The sequence below is a fragment of the Nuphar pumila genome, chromosome 2 (genome assembly GCF_984573655.1).
Source record: "Nuphar pumila chromosome 2, dmNupPumi1.hap1.1, whole genome shotgun sequence".
Taxonomy (NCBI): Eukaryota; Viridiplantae; Streptophyta; class Magnoliopsida; order Nymphaeales; family Nymphaeaceae; genus Nuphar; species Nuphar pumila.
This window is the reverse complement of record NC_143250.1, coordinates 27,128,792-27,153,802: the sequence shown is the minus strand read 5'-3', so window position 1 is coordinate 27,153,802 and position 25,011 is coordinate 27,128,792. Positions and strand designations below refer to the sequence as shown.

The following is a 25,011-nucleotide window of genomic DNA, read 5'->3' as shown; positions in this document are numbered from 1 at the left end:
TAGGATAGGGTTTTGTTTCATCTACAAATCCCATAAGCTTGTAGCTTTCAATAGTGGGATAAATTGTGATTTTCACGAGAGAAAGTTGTTTCTAGACAGCTTCATGGACGAAATGTTGCAAACTTGTAGGATCAGAGAGCAAAAAAAATGATCATTCGAACTTGTTATGATATTGTTGTTTTCTGAAGCCATGGATGTCGATTTTTGAAGGGAGCATTATGAGCCTGATATGGATCGTGAAGGAGCAGAAGAACGCGCTCGAGCAGATCATGGAATCAAAGCGGCTTAGATACCATATAAATGATAATATGAGATCACACACGTACAAGTGGACCAGACGTAATGTGGTTCAACCCATAGTAGGTCTATGCCCACCACGACAGAAACTCTCTCTCTCTCTCTCTCTCTCTCTCTCTCTCTCTCTACATTTATGAGATGAGCGGTTCCCTTATATAGAAGCATAATGTGTTACATATTTTTGGGATTGGTCTCCCTGATCATAGGATCCAACTTCCCAACACAATCCAACTTTGAAAGTATCTCATTAGCATTAGAAGTCCTAGCCCAAGTGGCAGCTTGAGTTTCTTCTCATTTGCCTTATCCCAACTCATCCTTGTAGCTATCTCATTCACAGTAGACGTCTTCACCAAATTGACGTCTTGTTAATATGGATCATTATCTGGATTGTTGTCCATTTGATGCACCTTGAGATAGATCGGATCTGGATCCGCTTTCTCCTTAACACCAGCTATCTAGGAGAGGCAAAGAAATTTAAATGACGTAGAGAGAGAGAGAGAAGAACTTCCCATGTGCTTCTTTAGCAGCAGGCCCTGGCTGTTAGCGACCGGAGTCACCCACCCACCACCAGATGGCACCGGACGCCAACCGATTGCCGGTTGTGCTCCCTCAGTTAGAGCTTTCCTTTCTGGGAATGAGAGGAAAGCGATGAGGAAAGAGTGTTAACAATTGGGCTCCCCTCTTTTGTTGAATTTAATTATTTGAGTTGGGTTGTCTTGCAAGAGAATTAAATTCTCTGGAATAGCGAGCTGAAAATTACATTCCTCATTGGCGACTTCATGAGAGCAAGGGTAAACCCACAGAGTGTTATGCTACCAGGACAGCAACCATAAATACGGCAGGCAGAGCCAGCACGGCTAGGTTCCCTGATCCTGGGGGTGGTTTCTCTGTGTAAATATTAAAAAATATTATATTCTTCATGCATGATAGTGAAACCAAACAATGGAAAATGGAATTGGGAAGAATTGGATTCCACTATTCCAAACACAACCTTACAAGAATTTGATGGATATACGTTGGCAACTAAAAGCATGGTGTGCCTAAATCAATTAGTATAAAAACCAAGTATTGGAAAACCTGAATCCAGGATACCCAGTTTAGCTTAAAAGAGGCCCAACTGTTGGTTTATAACTTTTTTTTTTTTTAATTTAACCGCACCCAGCACGAAGACCTGGTCGCGCTGTCTCAGCCTGCCATAGTGTTATGTTTACAGCTTGAAAACAAATTTTAGCCATTGCACTCTTTGAGAGCTCACTGTGCCACATGGGGAGTACAAAACGTTTTGTTCAAGCTCCAATCTGGTTGTCTTTTCATGTGGTTGGAACAGTTTTTAACCGTCCCGTATGGTCAATGTAGTGCTTGTATGGATTTTTAGTTTAATTCTCTTTTTTGATGGCTGAGATTCCATCCAAGTCCATTTTGTCTAATTTGGTATAATTTCTATTGATACATTGGCATTGGATCCTTCTGCATGTTGGGTCCAGCCCTATCCCTCATTAATGGTATGGGGAAGTGGATTAGCCACCCACTTGTCATTAATGTAGAAGAAGTTGAAGGGTTAGCCCTATCCCCTCATTTAATAATGTGGGGAAGTGGAATAGCCACCTAACTCTCATTAATGCAGGAAGTTGAAGGGTTAAAACCCCTTCGGTTTCTGGAATGAGTCTAGAAGGCTCACTTCTAGGAGGTTCATATCTAGAAGACTCTATGCCATCTATAAATAGGGGTGTAGAGGTTGTGTGCTAGAAGAGAAGTGTAGAGTGACTGTGTGAAGTGTGCAGAGAGAGAAGGAGTAAGAGAGAGAGAGTAGAAAGAAGTAAAGGAAGGAAGAAGGTTTGTCACCACGCATTGATCCTCAGAGAGAGGTGTTGGTTGTGGTGTGGGCTTTGACTCGGGTTGTGCACCCGAGAGGTAATCTTGTATTCATTTCTTCCTGTCATTTCTTTGTTGTTATTATCTTTAGCTTTGGGCAAGCTATTGGGCGTTGTACTCTCTACATTGTACTCTCTACTTTCATTATAGTGGATTATTCTCTCCGTGCCCCGTGGATGTAGGTCGTGTTGACCGAACCACGTAAACCCTTGTGTTGTAATTTGATTGTGCCTTTGTTAGATCTTATATTGCTTCCGCATATTTTTGTTATCTTAATTTCTCTACACTGCATACATTCTCAACCTTGGATCTTGTTGCTTAAAATTCGGTGGGGCATCATGTATATGCAACAGTGCAAAAACCCCAAGTTGGGGCAGCCCGAGGTCTGACAAGCCTGGTCCATTAACTAACTAAATTAGGTCCTGCCCAGCCTGTCTGCCTGAACGTTATGGTCAGCCCTTTGCCTAAGTCTAAGGTTGGCTGGGCCCATCTTGCCAAGCACGCCAAGTCAGGCCAGGCTGGACCTGTCATGGTCCATTCACTAAACCCATTAACACCGAAGTTTACCCCAGCACTATTCCATCTTTGTAATCTTGTGGGCCCACCTTACCAGGCCCTATTTGTACCAAAATACAGTGAAGAGTATTGGCTGCGAAACCAATGTTGTCAAAATCGTATTGGCCATCGAATCAGTTTGACAACGATTCAGTTAGATATTCTCAACTGAATCAAATTGAATCGGCCTTGAAGCAGCTAACTTTTAACTATCAGATGACAAGTCATAAAAATAATATAAAATATTAAAAAACTATTCTCTAGCATTTTTAATTTATTTGAAAAAAAAAAACAGAATCGGGTAATTTACAAATCGATTTTTTACCGATACTATATAAATCAGCTGATTCGCAACAGCACTGACAACATTGTGCGAAAATGAAAATTCATAGAAACAGACGGTCACAAAAAAGTGGCCAGTATAACAAGGCACCACCCACCCACATGGTCTACACCATCAACTCACCTTCATCTGAAATACGCGCCTACATCTCTGCAGACAGCCTCTGAAATCAGAAAAAAATAGTAAGAGGACAAACTGCTAGTCACAGCTGTTTGGTTCATGGAATTCAGAAACAATCCCATTGAATCAAGAATTTTGCTTTGCAAATAACTTGAACACAGAGACCCTGTTCTGTAAAAGTGATGGAGAGGGAATTCTCTCAGGTACATGCCTGGAATGCCTTATTATCAGGATGCTGTAGGTCAAAAAAATAAAATCTCCATGGAAATGCCTTATTATCAGGATGCTGCAGGTCAAACTTTGGCCAGGGGTCAATTTTCTTCATTGTACCATATGATACAAGGATTGTTATATACTAGAAAACAATCCTAAAGCTGTTTCTGAGGAAAGTCTCAGCCAACAGAACACTGCCACTTGGAAAATCCACATGATGTAAAAGGACATAAAATACATCACAGTATGACACTCTGGTTCACCATCACATGCATCCTGCAATCATTGGGCTTATGACAAGCAACATGTGCATATGCATTGCTGACAATACGTTTTTTCTAATGCTATAAATTGGAAAGATTTTGGATAAATTTGATAATTGGAAGCTTATTTTCCTGGACAAGCTCGAAGCCCAATTGTGCCAGGCACCAAGTTGGACCAGGTAGGCTTGCGAACCATGGTCAGGTCAGACCAATCAACTCAACACCCTCATGTTGCCCGAGTCGACTTGTGCCAATCTCTAGCCCAGCAACAAATCAACTAGAAACCATAGCCAAAATATCAGTGACATCTTAAAAATCCTGATAAAATTGTGATATTTTCAATATCACCTATATTCAATTGAAAATATCTTCACCTTATCAGAAGATTAACATGTTTAATAGTTTTTACATTAGAAAAATTCTTCATGGTTTGCTATATTTTCTTTGAATTTCAAATCTCATACATGCTGATAATTTATTGGTAAATCTTGCTGAGAAAAACACGAAATTAAGGTTTTGCTAAGAAAATAATGTTAGGGCCAAGCAAGTCTGACCTCTAGTTCTCAACTTCAAGTCTATCAATGCTAAGAACTCGTATCATCCTGACACTGCGTCTCAGATTTAAAAGCTGACAGGGAAGGACGAGGGCAGGTTGAACATGCTACAGGCAAAGTCGACTAGATCTTTTTTTTTTCATAACAAAGTCTAATAGATCTTTGCTGAAAAATTTTCATTGACGGTCAAAAGAATCAGAATGGACTGGACGAATCCAACTATGATGTCAATCCAAAATCAGCTGGCAATAAAAAAAAACAAAATTCCACAATCAGCGAGCAACTAAAGAACGATTCCAATAAGGGAGAGAGAGAGAGAGAGAGTTTCTTGACTCCAACATCACGGATTTCGGAATTGGGATTTTCTGAGCAAGGAAAATCTTGTAATAAACTTAAAATGTCTTCTAGACAATATTAGGAAAATACCAGCATAGGTAAAGAAATAAAAAATGGGTGTTAATCTTGCTATACTATCATGATAAAATCACTAGGGATGAACAGTTCAAGCCGAGCCTGGGCTGTTCGAACTTGGCTCTGTTCAAAATCACTTTGTCCAAGCTCAGCTCAAGCTTGGAGCCAAGCTTGTAAGGCATTGTTTGAACTCGGTTCAGTTCCGCTCGAGCTGAGCTTAAACAAGATTTATTTAAAAAAAATTTGCAGAAGAGGAATTTGATTCCCCAACCTCCTTAACATTATCTAAGGAACCTACCATTAAGCCAAAACATGACTTTTGATGATTCTTACTGAAAAAGTTCTATACATAGTAAAAATTCTCAGCGAAAAAAGGCACAAAAGGCAAGATTCAAACTCAACACATTCTTAATAAAGACTAACACCCTACCCATTACAGTAACAATGCAGTTCTGATTTTTTTCGCAAAGATATTATACATATGGGGTTTGCAATGAATCCAGCCTTATCAGGATCGACAGGTTGTTCAAGCTCGGATCGATAGCTCGTCCGAGCTTCATACACCGGCTCAAGCTCGGCTCATTTACGAAGCGGACAAGACCGAGCCAGCTCAGTTCGGTGTGCATCCCTAATCACAACAATTCAAATTTAAGAAATATTTTGGGAATATCACGAGTCAAAGATTTTCTTTTACATATGACAACAATATCATGATATTTAAAAAAAAATTACTGATATTTGTGACCATGCTTTGATCTGCAGGGGCCCTGCAAGTCTTAAAACTGTCCCTTAATTTACTTAATCAACACTGAAGAAAAAAAATTATGACTGAATAAATTCACAGGATTAAAAAACTTTAATTCAATGGATCAAGATTTTGTGAAAACAGAGAGAAATCACACATTTGGTGGACGTTGAGCTACCAGAATCAGGCTTTCTCCTTTTTGTCTAAACCATCCAAAAGGTTCCTCAAGAAGCAGGGAATCTAGGCAAGGAACACTGTAAAGCAGGATGAATCAGTTCAAGATTTGGAAACCCAGATAAACCTGACTAGCAAGATGCTAGAAGAATTTGATGATTTTCCCAGACATCTTTTTACTAGGTCCTCCTCTTGAGAGCACAAAAATAATGAAAAACATAAATACCAGAAGAGGAAAACATGAGCGACTCAGGCCACTTTACAACCTCCATACCATAATTGATGAAATTAGACAAAAAAATACTGGAGGCCTATCTTGACGGCCTTTTTTATCATAAAACAAATCCATGACAGAAGCAAAGAAAACTCTAATTTAAGATTCAATCATTTTAATTGGTAATTTCACCTGACAATGCTTTGTGAAAATTGTTAACAGCATAATCAGAACTGTGGAAGGCTTTACAGAATCAATGTAAACAAATATACAAATAATCAATACACAGGTAACTGATGAATACACTTTACCCTACCCTTCCTGTACATGTCAAAATTGCAGATTTCATTTGCTCCTTGTCCAAGGATGCTTGCACTAGCACCTGTTGAATAGAAAGGAGGTTTGGTATCAATCACTGTAGAATCAAACAATTCATGTTTAGAAAGCCAAAATAAATTTTTGCCATAGAGAAACCATCAAGTAAACCACACAAACAGATTCATATGACTGAAATCTTGCCCATCATAGAATGATGGCACGTGAAATATATATAATTATATATATAGAGAGAGAGAGAGAGAGAAATGAGTAGGTGCTAAATGATACGTGCTAAATGATACGTGCTAAATGGGTTTTTCTGCTCTTCGGGTGGTTTTTTTTTTGCAGTTCTGACCCCATAAATGTGTTGGACATGGTCGATTTATGAGGAATCCACACCTGGATCATGTGTTTTCGATGAAAAAAATGATACTTGAAGCCTCAAAATTTTACAAAGATTTTGCACCATTGATTTTTCAAGCCTTATAAAAACCCACACATGTGTCGGAATGGAACACTTCAATCCCTATAAAATCAACTACATAGATCACATCTCTACGGTCAGAATTTAAAAATAAAATGAAAAAACATGAAAAACTCATTTAGCATGGACCCATTACTCTCTCTATATATATATAGATAGATAGAGAGAGAGAGAGAGAGATGAGTAGCTCCTGAGCAATTCATGTCCTAAACCATCCTAAACGCTTCTAAAAAACATAGTTGCATGTTTTTTGTTTAATCCTAGACTGTAGATGTGTTCATCAGCTTATTCACTAAAAACCAAGCGTTGGATCAAATCAATTCGATGAGAAATATTTCACCAAGCTTTGGTGTAATATGAGCCCTTGATTTTTTATTGCTCTAAATGCACATCTAAACATGAAAAATACCTCATCTAATAGATGTTTTCTACTAAGCTATAGAGAATACATCCATGAGTTTGGATAAAGGAAACACATGAAAGTTTGTCCCTTTGAAGTTGTTTAGGATGGCTTAGAAGATAAAGACTGTTTAAGAGCTACTCATTACTATATATATATATATAGAGAGAGAGAGAGAGAGAGGTGGTAGCTGCTAACCGTCGTGCTAACCGGGCTTTCAAAGGGTTTTCCCATGTATTATTTAAATCTGACCGTACAGATGTGTTCGGCACGGTCAATTTACTAGGAAACAACACTTGGATCATGTTTTTTATATGAAAAACATATTGTTTTAAGCCTTGAATATTTAGAAAAATCTTATACCATTGATTTTTTAAACCTTATAAAAACCTACCGGCGTATCGGAATCGGATGATCCAAGAGTCGATTCCTATAAAATCAAAGCATGTAGAACACATTTGAACGGTTAGATTTAAGAAAAACACAAAAAACTCTTTCAAAAGCCCAGTTAGCACAACGGTTAATAACTACCACTTTTAATGAAATAGGCAAAGTAACATAAGAGAGTGCCTCTTATGGGCTTATAAGAACACAATAGTAAATAGCACAAAGATCTCTTATGGGTCAATACCATATTACAATCACATAAGCCACTTAGGAGCCAAACAACAAACATAAAAATATAGGATTTTATTGAGAGAAAAATGCCTGAAAAAACATTAGGTACAACAGAATCCCCTACCAACTGTTAGAAATATATTTCAAGGGCATTATAAGTTTTATAATGCCTTGATAAAATGAAAAAAATACAAAAAATAAGAAAACCCTAAAGTGCCCCTAATGAACACAATTAATTACATAAAGTGAAATGAGTAAAATACCCCTAAATGGTTTTACTTATTACATCAAGAAATATATATATATATATATATATATATATATATATATATATATATATATATATGTGTTATATAAGAAAATGCGTAGGTGCATGACCACTTTCGAACATGACCAAAACGAACTTGCACTGAGTGTCCATCACTCGTGTGATGGATGCTCCACACAAGTTTGCGTCAAAATACACCTCTAGCGGTGACAAAAGTCGCTGCTAAAGGTCCCCGCTCAGACTTTTAGCGGTGACTTTTGTCGCCGCTCAAAGTCTTTTTGAGAAAACAATGACGTTGAGCGTCCATCAGCGCAAGTTCGTTTTGGTCATACACCTACACACTACACTACACACACACACACACACACACACATATATATATATATATATATATTAACACTCCCTCTCAAACTTATGATGTAATCACTGAAAGTTTATCAAGCAAAAAATGAAACCGGGGAGAAGGAAGAGTTTTCGTAAAGAAGTCGGCCAATTGAAATTCCGATGCTACATAAGACAGGATGATGGTCTTCTTCAGGTACTCTTCATGAACATAGTGCCAATTCATTTCAATATGTTTGGTTCACTTATGAAACGTGTGATTGCTGACTATGTAAATGGCGCTTTTATTGTTACAGCATAACCTTGAAGGTGATTGCATATGCACCATCATGTCTCCCAATAACCTTCTCAGCCACACAATTTCAGATGTTGTGGTGGCGATGGCACGATACTCAACTTCGGTTGATGACAACGAGACCTCCTACTACATATTGCATTTCCAGGACACCAATGAATCACTTACAAACACAAAAAAACCTGTAGTTGAGCATCTATCATTAGGATCGCCTCTCCACTCAGAGTCAACAATAGCAATTAATTCGAGTGGGGAGGAGGAAAACAAAAAACTCTCCTTAGAAACAGAATTTTGTAAATACCTAATGATATGCATAATGACACTCATGTGCACAGTGGTAGGAGAAAGTTGGAATTGACTGGTTGTATGGACTGCATGTGAGATATCAGGTCTGGTAATGGTCAAGTACGTGAAGGTCCCAATCATTTGACAGTAAGGAATAGAATCATCCAGAGGGGTGTCATCATCTATTCATTTTTGCATTTATCACTTAAGGAGTGCCCACCTTTTTCTCATCTGTAATTTCAGACATGTTTATGATGTCAGAAAAAAACTTGGATTGAGTTAGAAAATAACCACGAGCAAAATATGCAACCTCAATCCTTAAAATTTATTTATGAAAGCCTAAATCAGTCATTTCAAAGCTTTGTTTTAAAATATTCTCAATAAAATTAACTCTCTGTTTGTCTCCGCTAGTGATAATCATGCCGAAAGATAACAATACCTACATCAAATCTCTTAATAAATATAGTAGTGTCAGTATAACAAGAAGTAAAACCTAGTTTAACCATAACAGAATTAAAATGATCATACTAGGCTTTAGGCCCTTGTTTCAAACCATAAAGGGCTTTTCTTAAGTGAAGCACCTTTCCAACAGGAACCTCATATCTAGGTGGTGGGTCCACATTAACTTTTTTCTTCAATTCACCATTGAGAAACGCATTATTGACATTCATTTGATAAATAAGTCAACTTTTAATGGCAACTATAACTATAAGTGTTCCGACGGAAGTCTATTGGAGCAAAAATTTCATAATAATCTATATCATTCCTAAAAGTATCCCTTGGCAACTAATCTAGCCTTATGTCTCTCTAAAGTTCCATCACTCTTGGTTTTAATTTTAAACACCCATCAAAAACCTATTGTCTTTTTTTTCATAAAGAAGACTTCTTATGTCCCAGGTTTTTAAATTTTTCTAAGGCTTGTATTTTATCATAAATAGCACTCATCCATTTAGGACAATTTTTGGCCTAGTTGTATGAGGGTTCAAAGTAAGAAAATATTTTAGCTAGACAAGTTTTATATTGAGGATAAAAGTTTTCATAGGATACAAATCTATCTGGAGGCCTATGTATTCTGGCGAATTTCCTAAGAGTGCTTGGTTCTATGCTAGAATATTGTTTTAAGGCATTTAGATGTCTATCACCACTTCTTCTTTCATATTGGATAACTAGAGGTCCACCATTAGTGTCATTAAACTCACCATACTAGATGTTGGATCGAGGTTTATCGTTAACAACATCATTGTTGTTTAATATATCATCATTACATTTAGGAAATAATTCAAGAAAAGAGTAATCATTATTTTTTTTAATAGACACATTTATATCAAAGAAACTTTCTTGCTTTATAAAGGTAATATTCCTTGATATATAGTGTAACGCCCGTGAAAAAAAATCGCGTCCGACTCGTGTCAGACATGTGCCCTGCACGTGTCAGACACATGTCGAGGTCTGGACCGCTTTGTCGGGCCCGGATCCGGGTCCGAACCGGACCCGAGCCTGACCCGGACCCGGGTTCTCGAATCCTCGAGAACCTGCATCTTTTAAAAGACGCAGGCGTCTCGGGCGAGGGTTCAAAACCCTCGCCCCTTCTCTCTCATCTGCTTTGTCTCTCTTGCGCGGCCGCCGGCGACTGGAGACGCCGGCGAGCAGCTCCGTCCGGCCACCTTCTCTCAGCCGACATCCTCAGCCGACGACGACCAGCGATCCTCTCTCGTCTTCGTTCCTCCCTGCGGCCACCGACGTCGGCGACTCGCCGTCGGCCACCACCTTTGCCCCGGCTGTTGCTGGCTTCGACGGAAGCCATCGTCGATCTTCGGCTGCCGACGATCGACGCGGACGACAGCACATCGCTCCAGGACTCCTCCTGTCTGGTTGTCGGCTGCGCCAGGGACCCCGAGCACCGGTGACTCGCCATCAGCCTCTGCCTCCGTCCTGGGTGCTGCAGCCGCTGCCGATCGTGCCTTCAACCCTCTGAGCTCCGACAATGCATCTTCCCCTTCTTTTGTAGCCACCAGCGACCAGAGCAGCCGACGACAACTTCCGAGTTTCGACGACCTCGTTCCCCGACGACTCCCCCCTTTGCAGTCTTCGGAGGTAAAACCCTCCCCTCTCCTCCTTTGTGTAGGGTGGGTCGACAGAGGGGGGGGGGGGGGGGGGGGTTGAGCCTCTTGTCGGCAGGGGGTTACGCCTCTTGTTGGCAGGGGGTTCCGTTCCCCCTGTCCTTGCTTGGTCGGCAGGGGGGCTTCGCGTTCCCTCTGCCCTTCTTGTTGTTCCGGCAGGGGGCTCCGCGTTCCCTTGCCATTAGCTTTGTCGGCAGGGGGCTTCGCTTCCCCCTGCCCTTCTTGTTGTTTTGGTAGGGGCATTCGTCCCCCTGCCTTTGCGTTTGTCTTCGGTAGGGGGCTTAGCACCCCTGCCTTCGTTTGTTTCCCTGGCAGGGGGCGAGCTCCCCCTGCCCTCTGTTGTTTTTCGACAGGGGGCTCTGTCTCCCTGTCCTTGTGCCTGCCGGCAGGGGGCGGAGCCCCCCTGCTCTCCTGTTGTTTCTCGGTAGGGGGCGAGGTCCCCCTGCCTTTGTGTTGCTTCTCGGCAGGAAGCTACCCCCCCTGCCTTCAGTTGTTTCCCCAGAAGGGGGTGGAGCCCCCCTGCACCCTCTGTTGCTCCTCAGCAGGGGGTTTTGTCCCCTGCCTCCTGCGTTGTGCCAGCAAGGGGCGAAGACCCCCTGCTTTCCTGTTTTCGAGCAGGGGCTTTCCCCCCTGCATCTTAGTTGTTCTCTGGCAAGGGGCTTTGCCCCCTTGCCTTGTTCTTGTCGTTGCCTGTTTGGTTCCCCGCAGGGGGCTGTGCCCCTGTCTCGTGTTCTGACAGGGGGTGTTTCCCCCTGCCTTGTTGCGACAGGCGTGACAGGGAGCCTCTGCTCCCTCCTCTGCCTTTCTTGGTGCTGGTAGACAGGGAGCTCCTGCTCCCTGCCTCTGCTGCTGTTGTCAGGCAGGGCTGAGGCCCCTGCCTCTGGCACTGCAGCCTGCGAGAGACCTTGTTGCGTTTGTTACTTCTCGTTTATATTACGACATATACTAACGTTCTAAGCTCTCCAGGTTGAACGGTGGATCCAGCTCGCCCTTTGTGGCTCGAGCTCTTGTTTGCCTACGCTGCGTGCGTACGAGGACCCGCAACCCCTTAAGGTAGGAGATTCTTGCGTGAAAGGACAATGAACGGATAAATGCTAAAATAAGAAAAGATAACTAAAAGAGAATGATATATGTATACGTATAATATATATACATATGTCTTTACCTTCAAGGACGCGGTTTCGCGATCCTTGTCCTCTTTACTTTCTCGCACTTTTCTTTTTGGCGCCGTTGTGTTATATGTGCCTAGGCTTTTCATTCCTGTCTTTACATTCTATGTCTTTTAACTCAAGGACGCGGTTTCGCGATCCTTGTCCTCTTTACTTTTTCGCACTTTACTTTCCTGTTGCCCCGCGCTTTGCGCCCTGGCATTTACTTGCTTATGTCTGCCTTGTTTTCCATGATGCAATCCTGATCCTCCTTTATATTCTTGCTCTTTACTTTTTTTCATTTACTTGTTACCCCGCGCTTTATGCGCCATGGCCTTGCTTCTGTTTTACTCTCCGTACTTTACTTTTCCTGTGCTGTCGTGCTTTCTCTTGCACTTACCTTTTGCATGTGTTCGTCTTTACCATGTTGTTGCCCTTCGTGCATGTATTCTTATCTCTGTCGTATGCTTCTTTACTTGCTTACGCTTATCGTTATTGAGGTGCAACCCCATGCCTCGTGAGTCGTCCTTTACACTTGTGTAGTCAGTATAGGATCGCATACCTCACGAGTTGCTTACGTAGTTGTCTGCTTGTGTGTTACAATGATCGATGTATAATCTCATACCTAGTGCACAGCTCTAGCGTTCTACCCTCGCGGTACGACTCGCCCATCGAGTTTTGCCCCTCGATGTGCCATTGTATTAGTATGTGCACAGGCTTGCCCCTTGTCAGCTTGCACTCCCTGAGTGGAGCTTCGGGTGTATAGTGCATATTGTTTCACTTGTCTTAAAGGTCACGACACACACTTACACACTTCAGTTCTCTAAAGATGGTCTTAGGTGCGAACCTATTTTCAAGGATGTATAGCTTGTAAAGCAGTGATAGCGGCCGGATCTCCCAAATCGATGTATTTGGGATAGGTGTGTTACAACCTCAGTTCGTCTATCCGATACGACTCAGATAACTTTGTTTGGGAGCTTGCGCACGAGTAGAGCGGAGATCCTAGCGAGGTACTTGCGCCATCGCTAGATCGACGTTACATCACCTCTGATGCGAGACCTAGTTTCTAGGTTTTCTGGTTCAACCAAGATAGTAGCGCCTTCCTTCCTTCGTGAAGGTATTGTTGGATCTCTTACGAGGGATCCATGTTCCTCCTCTTGTAGTTGTACCCTTAGTCACGTACGATATGTTTGGACTACGAAAAGCAGGACGAATGTAGTAACCTCTAAGCGTGTATTGACACTTTAAGCTAAATCTTGTTATATTGTTTTCGCCTAATAGGCAGAATGCTTGCGATTGTCTAAAGGACCCGAGCACGATAAGTTGAAACTTGAATGAGTTCACTGTAGACTTCTGTAAAGCAGAAGTGTTGGGATTTCCTGCGAGAGATTCATGCCCCTCTCATCGTGGTTGTACTTTTGAACAGGTACGTTGCGTACTACGATGAGTAGGATGAGAGGTCTATGTCTGCCTCGAACATGCAATGGCATGTGTTTGAGATCACAAGAGTGATGTTTCTACCCTCACTACGGATTGACCCTTTTCATCGTGGTTGTACATTTGAATAGTTACGTTGCGTACTGCGGTGAATAAGATGAGAAGTGTGTAGTTGCCTCGAACGCGCAATGGCGCGTATAATTCACCTAAATAATAATCATGCGCCTTCACAGGCAAGATGCTCGATTGGGTTGAAAGACCAGAGCATATAGAATGGAACGGCGGTTAAGAAACCCTCCGTCTTACTCATTCAGGACGGTTCATCAAGAGAGAGGATGGATGGTACAAAACTCCGATGGACAGTCATTAATGGCAATCTCGGGCAAAGATCCGACCTTTCCCAGTCATCGGAGGTTAGGGAAAATCCTTGAGGCCACTTCTGCAGAAGTTCGGATGCGCATCCATTGGGCCTTTGTTTGCCTTTGGGGATTTACTCTCTTGGTCACTGGCCGTCCCCTTAGGAAGCGGATTCAGTCAGTCATTCGGGGTATAATAAAATACATAGCATAATGGACCCCTGAATCGATCTCGGTTGTTTCTACGTTTTGCCTTGTGCGTACCCACAACGGCCTGCTCAATAATAAGACAAGATATAACTTATACACATGATCATGAGATATGCGTGTTGTAACGTGCATTGCTTACTTGCTTGTTAGCTCGGTAGTTCGGTATGCTATTCGTTGAGCTATGTACGTCTGTCGAGGCGTTACCCTTGTTGGTTAAATTGCTTACGCAGTTCCTTGCTTAGTAATAACTAGCTTCTCATACTAGTTGATTGCTTATCATGTGTAGCTTATGAATTGCTTGTGATGCAATAGCTTGTGTCTTACAATTAATGTAGCTACTTGTTGATAGACTGAGTCATCTAATGGTACTTGTATGTTTTGCGAGCATCATTTTGAATGCTTGTCTTATGCAATTGCTTTGCTTGATTGTGGGATAAAGTTAGTTACTCTGCACTTATAGTATCTGTTGGATTGCTATGGTTGCTTGTTTAGTACTATAATTCTTACTGCTCTTGTATTTAGCTGGTTGCTTTACCAGAGCTTTGCTTACTCTACAACACCTTTGGTTAGATCTGCTAGTCTTGCTTGTTTCTGCTTAAGCTAGCATTTATCTTGCTTATTGTAGCATTTGTTCTTTCTTGTTCTTTGCACCCCTGCTAGTCTGTTGTGAGACTGACCCATTTCATGGGCAGGTGTTTGACAGGTTGAGACTGCTTGTGATGGCACGATGACGCGATGCATTCAAGGCAATGCCCTTTCCTGACGTTGCGCTCCTAGGGACCCTTTTGATAGATGTGGTATAAAGTTTCTTGAAAGCATATCTTCTAATTAGAACTCTGGATTTCTAAAACTGTATTATCAAATCTTGGTTCTTCATTTCATTTCAATAAAATATATATATTTGAGTTGCAAATCGATTTGTAAGGGAAAGTCTGCTTTTGTGTTATAATGCGCCCAAGGTCTAGGGACTTGCTGTTTTGAACCTGATCTTCCGCTGAACTTCTGTTTTAAACTCTGATAAATGATTGATTTCAAAGCTTTCAACCTTTTTCATAAAAGGTTTCAAGTCCACGATTTTGGGGCGTTACATATAGAGTTTATCATGTTTAAAATCATAACATCTAAATCCTTTTGGGGTTTTCCCATAACCAAGAAAAACACAATGAATGGCTCTTGGTGAAAGTTGTCATTTTTATTTGCAAGGACAAAACATTTACATCCACAAGTCTTTAGTATAAAATAATCAAGGGTAATTTTATAAAGTTTCTCATAGGAAAACATATTTTGAAGTTTGATTGAAGGAAGTCTATTTATGAGATAAATCAAAGTAAGCATAATTTCAGCCCAAAAGTGTTTTGGAACATGTTTAGATATAAGCAAGGTTCTAGTGGTTTCCACTATATGATGTGTTTCTTTTCGGCCAAACCATTTTGCTAATGTGTGTTTGCACAAAATCCTTGATATAAAATGCCATGATTTTCAAATAATTTTTAAAATCTTTTGACATATATTCTTCCCCTGAATCAGACTGAAATATAGAAATATTGGTTTTAAGAAGATTCTTAACAAGGTTATGAAAAGTTTTGAATGTATCTGAATGTATTAATTCAAGTGTTTGGAGGCAACAAAAATTCTCTCTTGATAAGGAATGACTTATTTTTATAAGAATACAATCAGAATATTGAATTTAGCATTTGATGTCATAGAAAACTATCCAATTTTTGTACATTGAAGCAAAAAGAATTTTTGTGAATGATCAACCGGTCCATGTAGTAGAGATCTCCTTCTCTATGTTCTTCCCCAATCTGCTTTCCGAACTGGAGATTCTGTATTAAACAACGGTCAGATGTGAAGAAAACCTTACAACCATGGTCGATTATTTGGGAAACTGAAAGAAGATTTAAGTCAAGTTTTGGAACAATTCTGATTTTTGGAATAGAAAATTTTAAAGAATTTGAAAAAAATTCAATTTTATTAATTTTAAGAGAGGATCCATCCACGGTAAAAACATTAGATCTACTTGAATTAAAACTACAATCGGAAAGCATTGCTCTCATCATATCTCCTACTTGAATTTTTCATTTTTCATCATTTCTCCCATCATATCTCCTAACACTGCTCCCTAGCCTCCAAGAATTAATTTTGTAGAAGTGAGGAGGCTTATAGGAATAAGTATTGGCACCGAGTCTAGATACCGCCAATACATTGTCCTTGGTCTCCTTAGATTCGGTCATAGATTTTAGCCCAAGTATGCATAGAAGAAACAAGGCTAAAATCTCATGCAAAGAAGGAAGCTCCTCTTGCTTTCGGTGGATGATTGAAATCCGAACATGTTTAAATTCAAGCCTAAACCCTCTCAAAAACTGAAAAAAATTGTTCATTAACGATTTAATTTTTCCTATGGCGAGCATCTTCAAGGGTATCCCAAATAGGCTTCATTTTGGCCATTTGGTCCCATAATACTCTCTAACACCTTTTTCTCCTTGTTTGCAATTATGAATTTTGTTTTGTAATTCCCATTTATAGACGACATCGTTTTGAGTGTAGGTTTGATAAAAAACCGCGCTTCATCGACCCTTATATTTTAATATATTTTTGCAAGGTTCTTCACATATACTTCCCATAAATAGGGATAAAACTTTGACATGTCCTATTTCTCGTGCCTTAATGGCCTTTTTTTAATCTAAGAGAGCCTTCTCCCTCTTATTTCCCTTTAAGGAGCTCTTCTTTGATAACACCATCTTCTCCACAAATAGATTTAGTGAGAATAGGTTGAGGTTCCAATAAGCAACCATCGACATATTCCCACAAATCTTTGACAATCAAGATTCGCTTAATAGCGGTGGCCCACATATTATAGTTTTTCCCATCAAATTTGACGAGAACAACCGTAACCACTTCCTCCTTGGCCATCGCATCAAGAAATGATAGAAGATAAGATGTAGAGAGAGAAGAGAAAAGGAGACAATGAATGATGAAGGCATGCTTCCGAAGGCAATAAAGTTCGTGATCTCTCGTTCCTCCACGTATTCTTGAAAGTATTCTCCTTTATTTCAAATGTTCTCTCACTCTAATACCATGTAATGAAATAGACAAAGTAACACAAGAGAGTGTCTCTTATGGACTTACAAGAACACAATAGCAAATAGCACAAAGACCTCTTATGGTCAATACAAGATTACAATCACATAAGTCACTTAAGGGCCAAACAACAAACATAAAAATATAGGATTTTATTGAGAGAGAAATGCTTGAGAAAGCATCAGTTGTACACAAAAAGGAGCAACTAGAGCCATTGGGAGCACTCCCAAAAGCTCTATTTCAAGGACATTATAAGGTCTATAATGCCTTTGATAAAACGAATAAAATACAAAAAAAATAAGAAAAAACCTAAATTGCTCCTAACAAACACAACTAATTACATAAGGTGAAATGACTAAAATACCCTTAATGGTTTTTACTTATTACATCAAGATATATATATATATATATATATATATATATATATATATATATATATATATATATATATATATATATATATATATATATATATATATATATATATATATATATATATACTTTAACATCTTTTGATGACTAAGATTGGTCGTATTCCAATCTATGACAGATCTCAACTCTCCAGTTGGAGTCGGAGAGCCTTGGACGGGACAACACTCATGTTAGAAGACGAGAATCGGGTCAGGTTAACAGTGGATGAATCGATCCACAATGACCAGACTGTCACAAAGAGATCACACATTTCAATTAGCTGAGCCAGCTTAGTGCAGATTTCAAAAGCTGGTAATCTTGGATTTAGTTGCCAAGTCCTGAACTGAGTGGACAAGCAATAAACAACATAAAAAGAAGCACTAACAAGAGATCCACAAAATCAAGATGTGTATTATTTTGTATATAGCACAAGGATAAATGGAATACACAACCAGAAAAAAGGAAAATGAACATGGCATCCACTAACTTCATACCTCTTGCACTTTGTTTTCTGATCGAGCAAGCAATTTGTACTGGTTATCAACCATGGACGCCATATAAACCTGAGCAAGTAAACTTATTTGTCAAAGGCTAAACTAAATATATACTGATATTAATATGAAAGTGTCACTACAAACAAGTGCTAAATTAGAGATGTAGCATACTATCTGATTATATCACATATCTAAAATCTTGCAATTAGACTTCAGATCATACTTATTCCAGAGTCTTTCAAGTTGCATGCATGATAAAGAAAACCAGAAAATGTGGAGAAAACACTGCAATTGATTTCTATTGAACGACTCTCCTTTCTCATATATTTGACCAAATAGAGAAACTGCTTTTTCAAGCCAGTTAGAGAAGGGCACAAAAACATGTGACAAGAGCCCTCAGTCACATTTCTCACTCCAATTGTCAGAACAAAAAATTATTATAATAAGTCAGTATATTCCAAACTCTCACTCAAATAGTAATCAACTATTCAGGTTAAATCTAATCTCAGTCAAGAGCCAAGGGATGCTTCAGCTAACAAGAATGATAAACATTGGGGGCAACTTATTTAAGAACTTGACCAAGAGTCCCATTTTATGCAAGTCACTTTTCTCGAAATTATTAAGAAAGGGGAGAATTGAAAGATGTAGGAGACTTGCACAATTTTCAATGATCTTTCAAGCTCATTAGTGGTGAAATGATTGAACACAAATTGCAAACCAGTTAGCCACTACTCTAAGAAATGATGTGATGCCTCCATACATGCACAAACACATGAGATCATGAGGAAAAAAGTCCATCAATCAGTTGTGAACTATGAAACTAAACATACCTGAAAAGTAGGAGCCAGGCCAGGGCTCAGGAAAAAGCGACCTTTTGTCACATTTTGAACTCCATCAATCTTCTTCAATTCTTCAATAAGTTGCTCAACATCAGACCACTGCAAAATGCCTTTCTGAGAACAACTCTAAATATAAACAAATAGTCTAGACACACTTGTAAAGTAACTAACCTTTTACAAATCAGAACTTTTTATTATAATCTATAAAGCGCAAACTTCAAACATATTACAGAGCAGACCAAGTTGAACATAGACTAGCAATGAAAGTGAGTTCATTTAAATGGCACAAAGCTAGCACAATCTCTTCAATAATTAGATGAAAGTTACCAGTCAAAAATGCATGCAAAATGCAATCTGAAGATACTGACACATGCTAAGTTGCTAACAAATGTAGAACCTTTTGTGGCATGCAGCTCTAGCACTCAAAAGGATTTTGAGAAAAAAAAAAAGAACTTACAAAAGTTTACCTACAGGTGCAAACAAGTTGAAGCTTCAACCAAGGTCCAACCAGGACCCAACCCTGATTGTTGGATCCGGATAATATGGGTTGGATCAAGAACATATATGATCAGGTCTATTCAGACCTGGGTTGGAACCGATAGCTAAATATAGTTAAATTCAGGTCAGAATCGGGTCTAATCTCACCTGTTTTATCTTTTTCACTTGAAAATCAATAGATTGTAACCATTTTCTGCGGATCCAGTACCACATAGGTTCATATCTCAATAGGATCCCAAACTTCATTCTGAGATCCGATCAGATCTAGATTCAGAACTGGACACACTCTTCTGAGAACAGATCAAGTATCAGGTCAAGCATGACCCAAGTCATTTGCACTTACTCAATCCCTTTTTTGCACAAAAGCCATTATTCAAACAAATGTGTATCACTACAATATTATTGCTTTCAGAGCATGATGAAGAACCTGAACATCTGACTGTGTTAATTCAAGATTCCCACTGGAAGACCCATGAGCATCTATCACAGATTCCAATGTCTCTAACAATGGATCAGGCTGCCAGAATGAAGTGACAATCTTCAGTAAGTCCACCAAAATTACAGTATGAAAGTTAAAGTTCAAAGGAAAGACCAGCATCAAAATATAGGCTCACCGTCACTTGTTTCAGTGATAAGCTGATACGCTCAAGTGCAAAATCCAGATGATGAACCTTTGCTTCAACAACCTAAAAACATGCATGTTAGCATTTTCACAGGCACAATTATATAGAGGATGAATTTTCGAAACAATTATGCAAGATATTTATTGTTTAATGTTTTGCTTTTTCAGCATTAATTTTCAACCCCTCACTATCATTCCCATTCATCATTAAAAGTTCAAATAGCTAGGATATTCTACATAAAAACTATTTCCTTGAAATGTCAAATAATTGCATTAAGTTCAAAAACAGAGATGAAATACAATACAACTCTGTCATGAAAAAAAACACCCTGACCCAATCTGGAAAATCCAAATCAATTCGTATCCTCATTCTGTCCAGGCCAATATTGTGCATAAATTGACAAAAGAAACCTCTCCACGAACTGCCCCTTATCAATGGGATTGTGGTTAGGGCTCACTTTTCCAACCAATTATTCCACACATTTCCAATGTCGACTTGGCTAGAAATGGCACGGTAGATACTGACTAAGCCAATTATTGCAACCCATGATGAAATCCATCCATTCTAGTACCAATAAAAGATCTGAGATTGAAGACTTCACATAATCTCCAAAACATGCAGCATCACATTTCTGACAGTGTGCGTGCAGACCTAAGCAGGCATTAACGACAAACGGGCATGTGGGAGCACATACTACAGAGTCCACTTTTCTCACATCATGCATCATACGCATAAGATACAAGAATGTGAAAAAAAAGCAACCCATCTAATTATAAATTTGAATATGATAATCACGAGAAACATTTGCACATGATAAAGATTAGAACATGACCATGAATGTAAAATATTGAATAAAAGCATCCATGCACACACCTGGCCAACATTAAAACATGAAGATGGATCAAGAGTCGCATCCCATGACACTTCTGAGTGGTGTATCAGTGCCGACACCCCTTCAACCTTTAAAAGTCAAGTGAATTATTCTCAATATATACAAAAAATTCCATATTGCCCATAACATAAAAATAACATTAAAATTCCAGTACTAACCTCAACAAATATACCAAAATAAGTGATCTTCGTAATGAAACATTTCACAACATCACCCATGTTAAGCCTGTCCTGCACAATTGTAAAATCCAAGAATTTTCATAATTATTCATAAATAAAAGGTGGAATTTCTACCCAGATATGGTTGGCAATTTAAATTATATTTAAAAGTGCGTTTAAAGTTATTTTTGTGGCATTTTATTGTTAATTATATTTAATTACCATTTTTTTGGATAATTATGAATTTATTTGGCATTTATTTATTAATTAGATTTAATTATTAATTATACATTTTTGTTACTTAGATTTAATTAACACTTAGTTGTTAACTAGATTTAACTAACATGCAATGGTTAAGCACATTTTAATTGGCATATGGTTGTGCAATTAATAAATTTAGCAATGTAATTATATTTAAGAAATTAATTAACATATTTTTGTGGACATGGATACCTAATGTGGATCCATTGGATTTGGATCCCATGTTGAATCCAAGTAGGGGGTCAGTTGTGGTGAAGAACCTTCTAGAATGTTCTAGATAGAGTGAGGTGGAAAAGAAAGAAAATAAGGAAAAGAAAATGAAAAAGAAAGTCAAAAGATCCTTGCTAGTGGAAGGAATCTACTTGGCCAAGTGGATGCAAGTGGGCCCATGAGGGGGCGATTTTCTTAGAGAGCTCTCTCTAGAAGACTATAGAGAGGGGATCAAATGTAGTGGTCAAGTGGGCAAAGTAGTGGAGCATATTCCCTCCACTACCCCACTCCCCTCCCCTCTCTCCCTCCATGGTGTGGAACCTTTTAGAAACTTCTAGAAGATTCCCTCCCCCACTCACATTGGCTATAAATAGCCCCTCACTCTCATCATTCTTTTGCTCTCTCTCTCTCTCTCTCCCTCCTCACTCTCATCATCCCCCTCTCTTTGATTTTTCTCTCCCCCCTCCACGAGTTTTGGAGAAGAGGATTCTTTCTCTTTCACTCAAGTTCCCTCACCTTCCCTTGGTTGTCGATTTTCTTGGGATTAAAAGAGCTCATTCTTTTCACGATTTTGGGAGTGACATCTAATTAGGCTCTCCCTAAATCCACGAAATTGAGGCAGCTCTCAAGTACGGGAGCTCACTATTGAAGGAGTTTATCATTTTTGGGGTTTTCATAGTCTTCAAATAAGGTAGGGGACACCTTGACCTTAGAATAGTTGTAGAGGCTAAAACATGCTTGTCGATTTTGAATATACAAGCTTATGTTTTTAGAAAATCTGAAATGACTATATGCATGCTTATGATTTTGTAAAATAAAAAATAATGATACGCATACTTGTGATTTTATAAAATCTGAAATAATGATATGCAAGAGAGAATCGTTTACGGTGGTTTGGACATATTCGGCGAAGGCCTAATGATGCTCCAGTTAGAAGGATGGACAAATGGGAAAATATATTAGTTAAAAGAGGTTGGGGTAGGCCTAGGAAGACATGGATGGAGATGATAGGAAAGGATATGAATGCTTTGAACCTCACCGAGGACATGGCATTAGATAAAAATGATTGGTGGAGAAGGATTCAGACCCAGAATGATTTTCTTTTTGGGTTCATATCACCGAGATTTTGTAAAATAATTCTTTTTTGGTGCATGCTTATGATTTTTCGAATCTAGAAATGATTATATGCATCCTTATGATTTTGCAAATTTTGAAATGACTATATAGATGCTTGTGATTTCTCAAATCTAAAATGATTATAGGCATGCTTATATTTTTGTAAAATCTAAAATGACTATATGCTTATGATTTTTCAGATCTGCACACTTCTTTAGGTTGTTGAAAGGACTTGATATATTTTATTAAGTCATGTAAACTCTGATAATTTATAAGACTAGTATTTGATTTATTTTAATGCAATTTGATTTATTTTAATGCAAACGATGGGATTCAATTATTCTAATCTTATATGTATGTGTTGTAAATTGTAACCCGCCCAAGGCTTGAACTGTGCTTAAAAAGAGTTTTTATTATTTTCTTGAAAATCGTGTAAAGAGAATTTTTTTTTTAAAATCTTAAAATTTCAGTTTCAAAAATTGGGAAGTTACATTATTGGTTTCTTAAATTTCGGATTATGAGTATAAGGTCTTCTCATAAAAAATGTTGAGTTCAGGATCGCCAGTAAGGGAAGCTAATTGGGGAAGGCTATAGGAGGAGAAATTTCTACTACATGAATTTTCTCCCTTCCAAAAGAATTGTTTTGTAATTTTGTTAAGGAAGATGATATTTCTACGTGACATCAAAGATAAGGTCACCCTAATGTAACTAAGTTATCTATTTTTTCATTTTTTATAAACTCTTGTATTAAAGAGTTCATATGTAATGATTGTATTCTTGAAAAAATAAAGAAATTTTCTTTTGGCTCTAGAACTTTTATCTCTACTAAACCTTTTGAACTTGTGCATTCGGATGTATCTGACTTCAGTCATGCCAAAAAGAGGGTTCTCTTATTATGTTATATTATTGATGATTATACTAGGTATACTTGGATCCTATGTCACATGGGTGCGGGTGCGGGTGCGGGTGCGGGGATTCGGCACTTCCAAAAAACCCGAGTGCGGGGGTGCGGCAGGGGCAAAAATGTAAATATATATATATATATAAAGGGGGTAGGGGGAACACGCGGGTTTTTTCAAATTTCATTGCACGATAGCACAAGCAAGGCTACCACCATCATGGAGAGAGAAAATTCCTTACAAAAAAAAGGATCAGCTGACAGCAACTATCAGCTGCTGACAGAACAGCTGCTGTCAGCAGAATTTTTTTTAAAAAAAATTTAAAAAAAAATCGCAACCAATTTCATAGGGCAAATTTTAAAAAAAAAAAATCCAAAAAAAAATGGACCTAAATGTTCTTGGGTGAAGTCAACGCACCCAGGATCGGGTTGACCGCACCCGGTGCCACACCCGCGTCAAGTCGAGTCGACGCGGGTGCGGCACCATGCTAGCCGAATCCCTGTGACATAGCTTGGATTTATTTTTTTAGGCAAAAATCCAATGTATTCTCATGTTTCAAAGAATTTCACAATATTGTGCAAAACCAATTTCAAGCCAATATTGTTATCTTTCGATCGGACTCAATGAGAGAATACTTGTCTAATGATTTCAAAAATTATTTGAAAGAAAGTGAGATTTCACATCAAAGATCTTGTCCAAATACCCCTCAACAAAATAGCTTAGCTAAGAGAAGGCATCGTCATATCATTGAAACTATGAGAACTTTGCTTATCTTAAAAAATGTTTCAAAAAGGTTTTGGGTTGAAGGTACCTTAACTGCAATCTATCTTATCAACCATAGCCTTCATCCTCTTTTACAAAACATGTACCCAATTGAAAATTTTTATCAATCTTCTCCAAATTTAAGTAGACTAAGAATTTTTGGATATAAATGTTTTGCACTTATTGAAAAAAGAGAAATTATCCAGCAAAGCCATTAAATGTGTTTCTTGGTTATGCCAATAACCAAAAAAGGTATGCATGATATGGTAAGAAAAATGACATTATATGTTTCAAGAAATGTAAATTTTCTTGAAAACGAAAATGGTTTTTATTTTGATAAGCCTAAGGATGATCTTGAGTACTCCTTTTTATTTGATTTGTTGCCAAAGAAGGCTTCTGATGAAATTATACATGTTGATGATGATATTGATGATATGCATATTGATGACTTTGGTGTTCCCATAGAGGATACCCAGAATCGTGATACTTAGTTCTATTCTAGAAGAACTGTTGAACACCCTCCATGTGCACTTGATAGGTATTCACAAAACCAAAATCTAGGAGAAACTAGTGTTAGGAAATCTAGTAGAACCTCAAGACTTCATGAAAGGTTTATGTCATATAAAACTTTTTCACCTAGATATAGAGTTTGTCTTATGTTTATTCATTCTTTTTATGAACCCTCAACTTACAATGAGGTTAAAGAAATTCTCGAATGGATTGAT

At 38.6% G+C, this 25,011-nt stretch overlaps 1 protein-coding gene across 1 annotated transcript in view; it reads right to left on the bottom strand.

The window, feature by feature from the left end:
* Window positions 1-5,895: 5,895 nt before the first annotated feature.
* LOC149845086 (Nucleic acid-binding, OB-fold-like protein) overlaps window positions 5,896-25,011 on the bottom strand; it is a 41,691-nt gene continuing 22,575 nt past the window's right edge. Inside the window, exons 8-14 of the mRNA XM_089995497.1 lie at window positions 21,039-21,110; window positions 20,862-20,948; window positions 19,980-20,051; window positions 19,793-19,882; window positions 18,859-18,966; window positions 18,029-18,097; window positions 5,896-6,143 (exon numbers count right to left, since the gene is read on the bottom strand). Coding sequence (XP_089851623.1) covers window positions 6,069-6,143; window positions 18,029-18,097; window positions 18,859-18,966; window positions 19,793-19,882; window positions 19,980-20,051; window positions 20,862-20,948; window positions 21,039-21,110 — 573 coding nt within the window. The 3' untranslated portion in view covers window positions 5,896-6,068. The remainder of the gene's footprint in view (window positions 6,144-18,028; window positions 18,098-18,858; window positions 18,967-19,792; window positions 19,883-19,979; window positions 20,052-20,861; window positions 20,949-21,038; window positions 21,111-25,011) is intronic.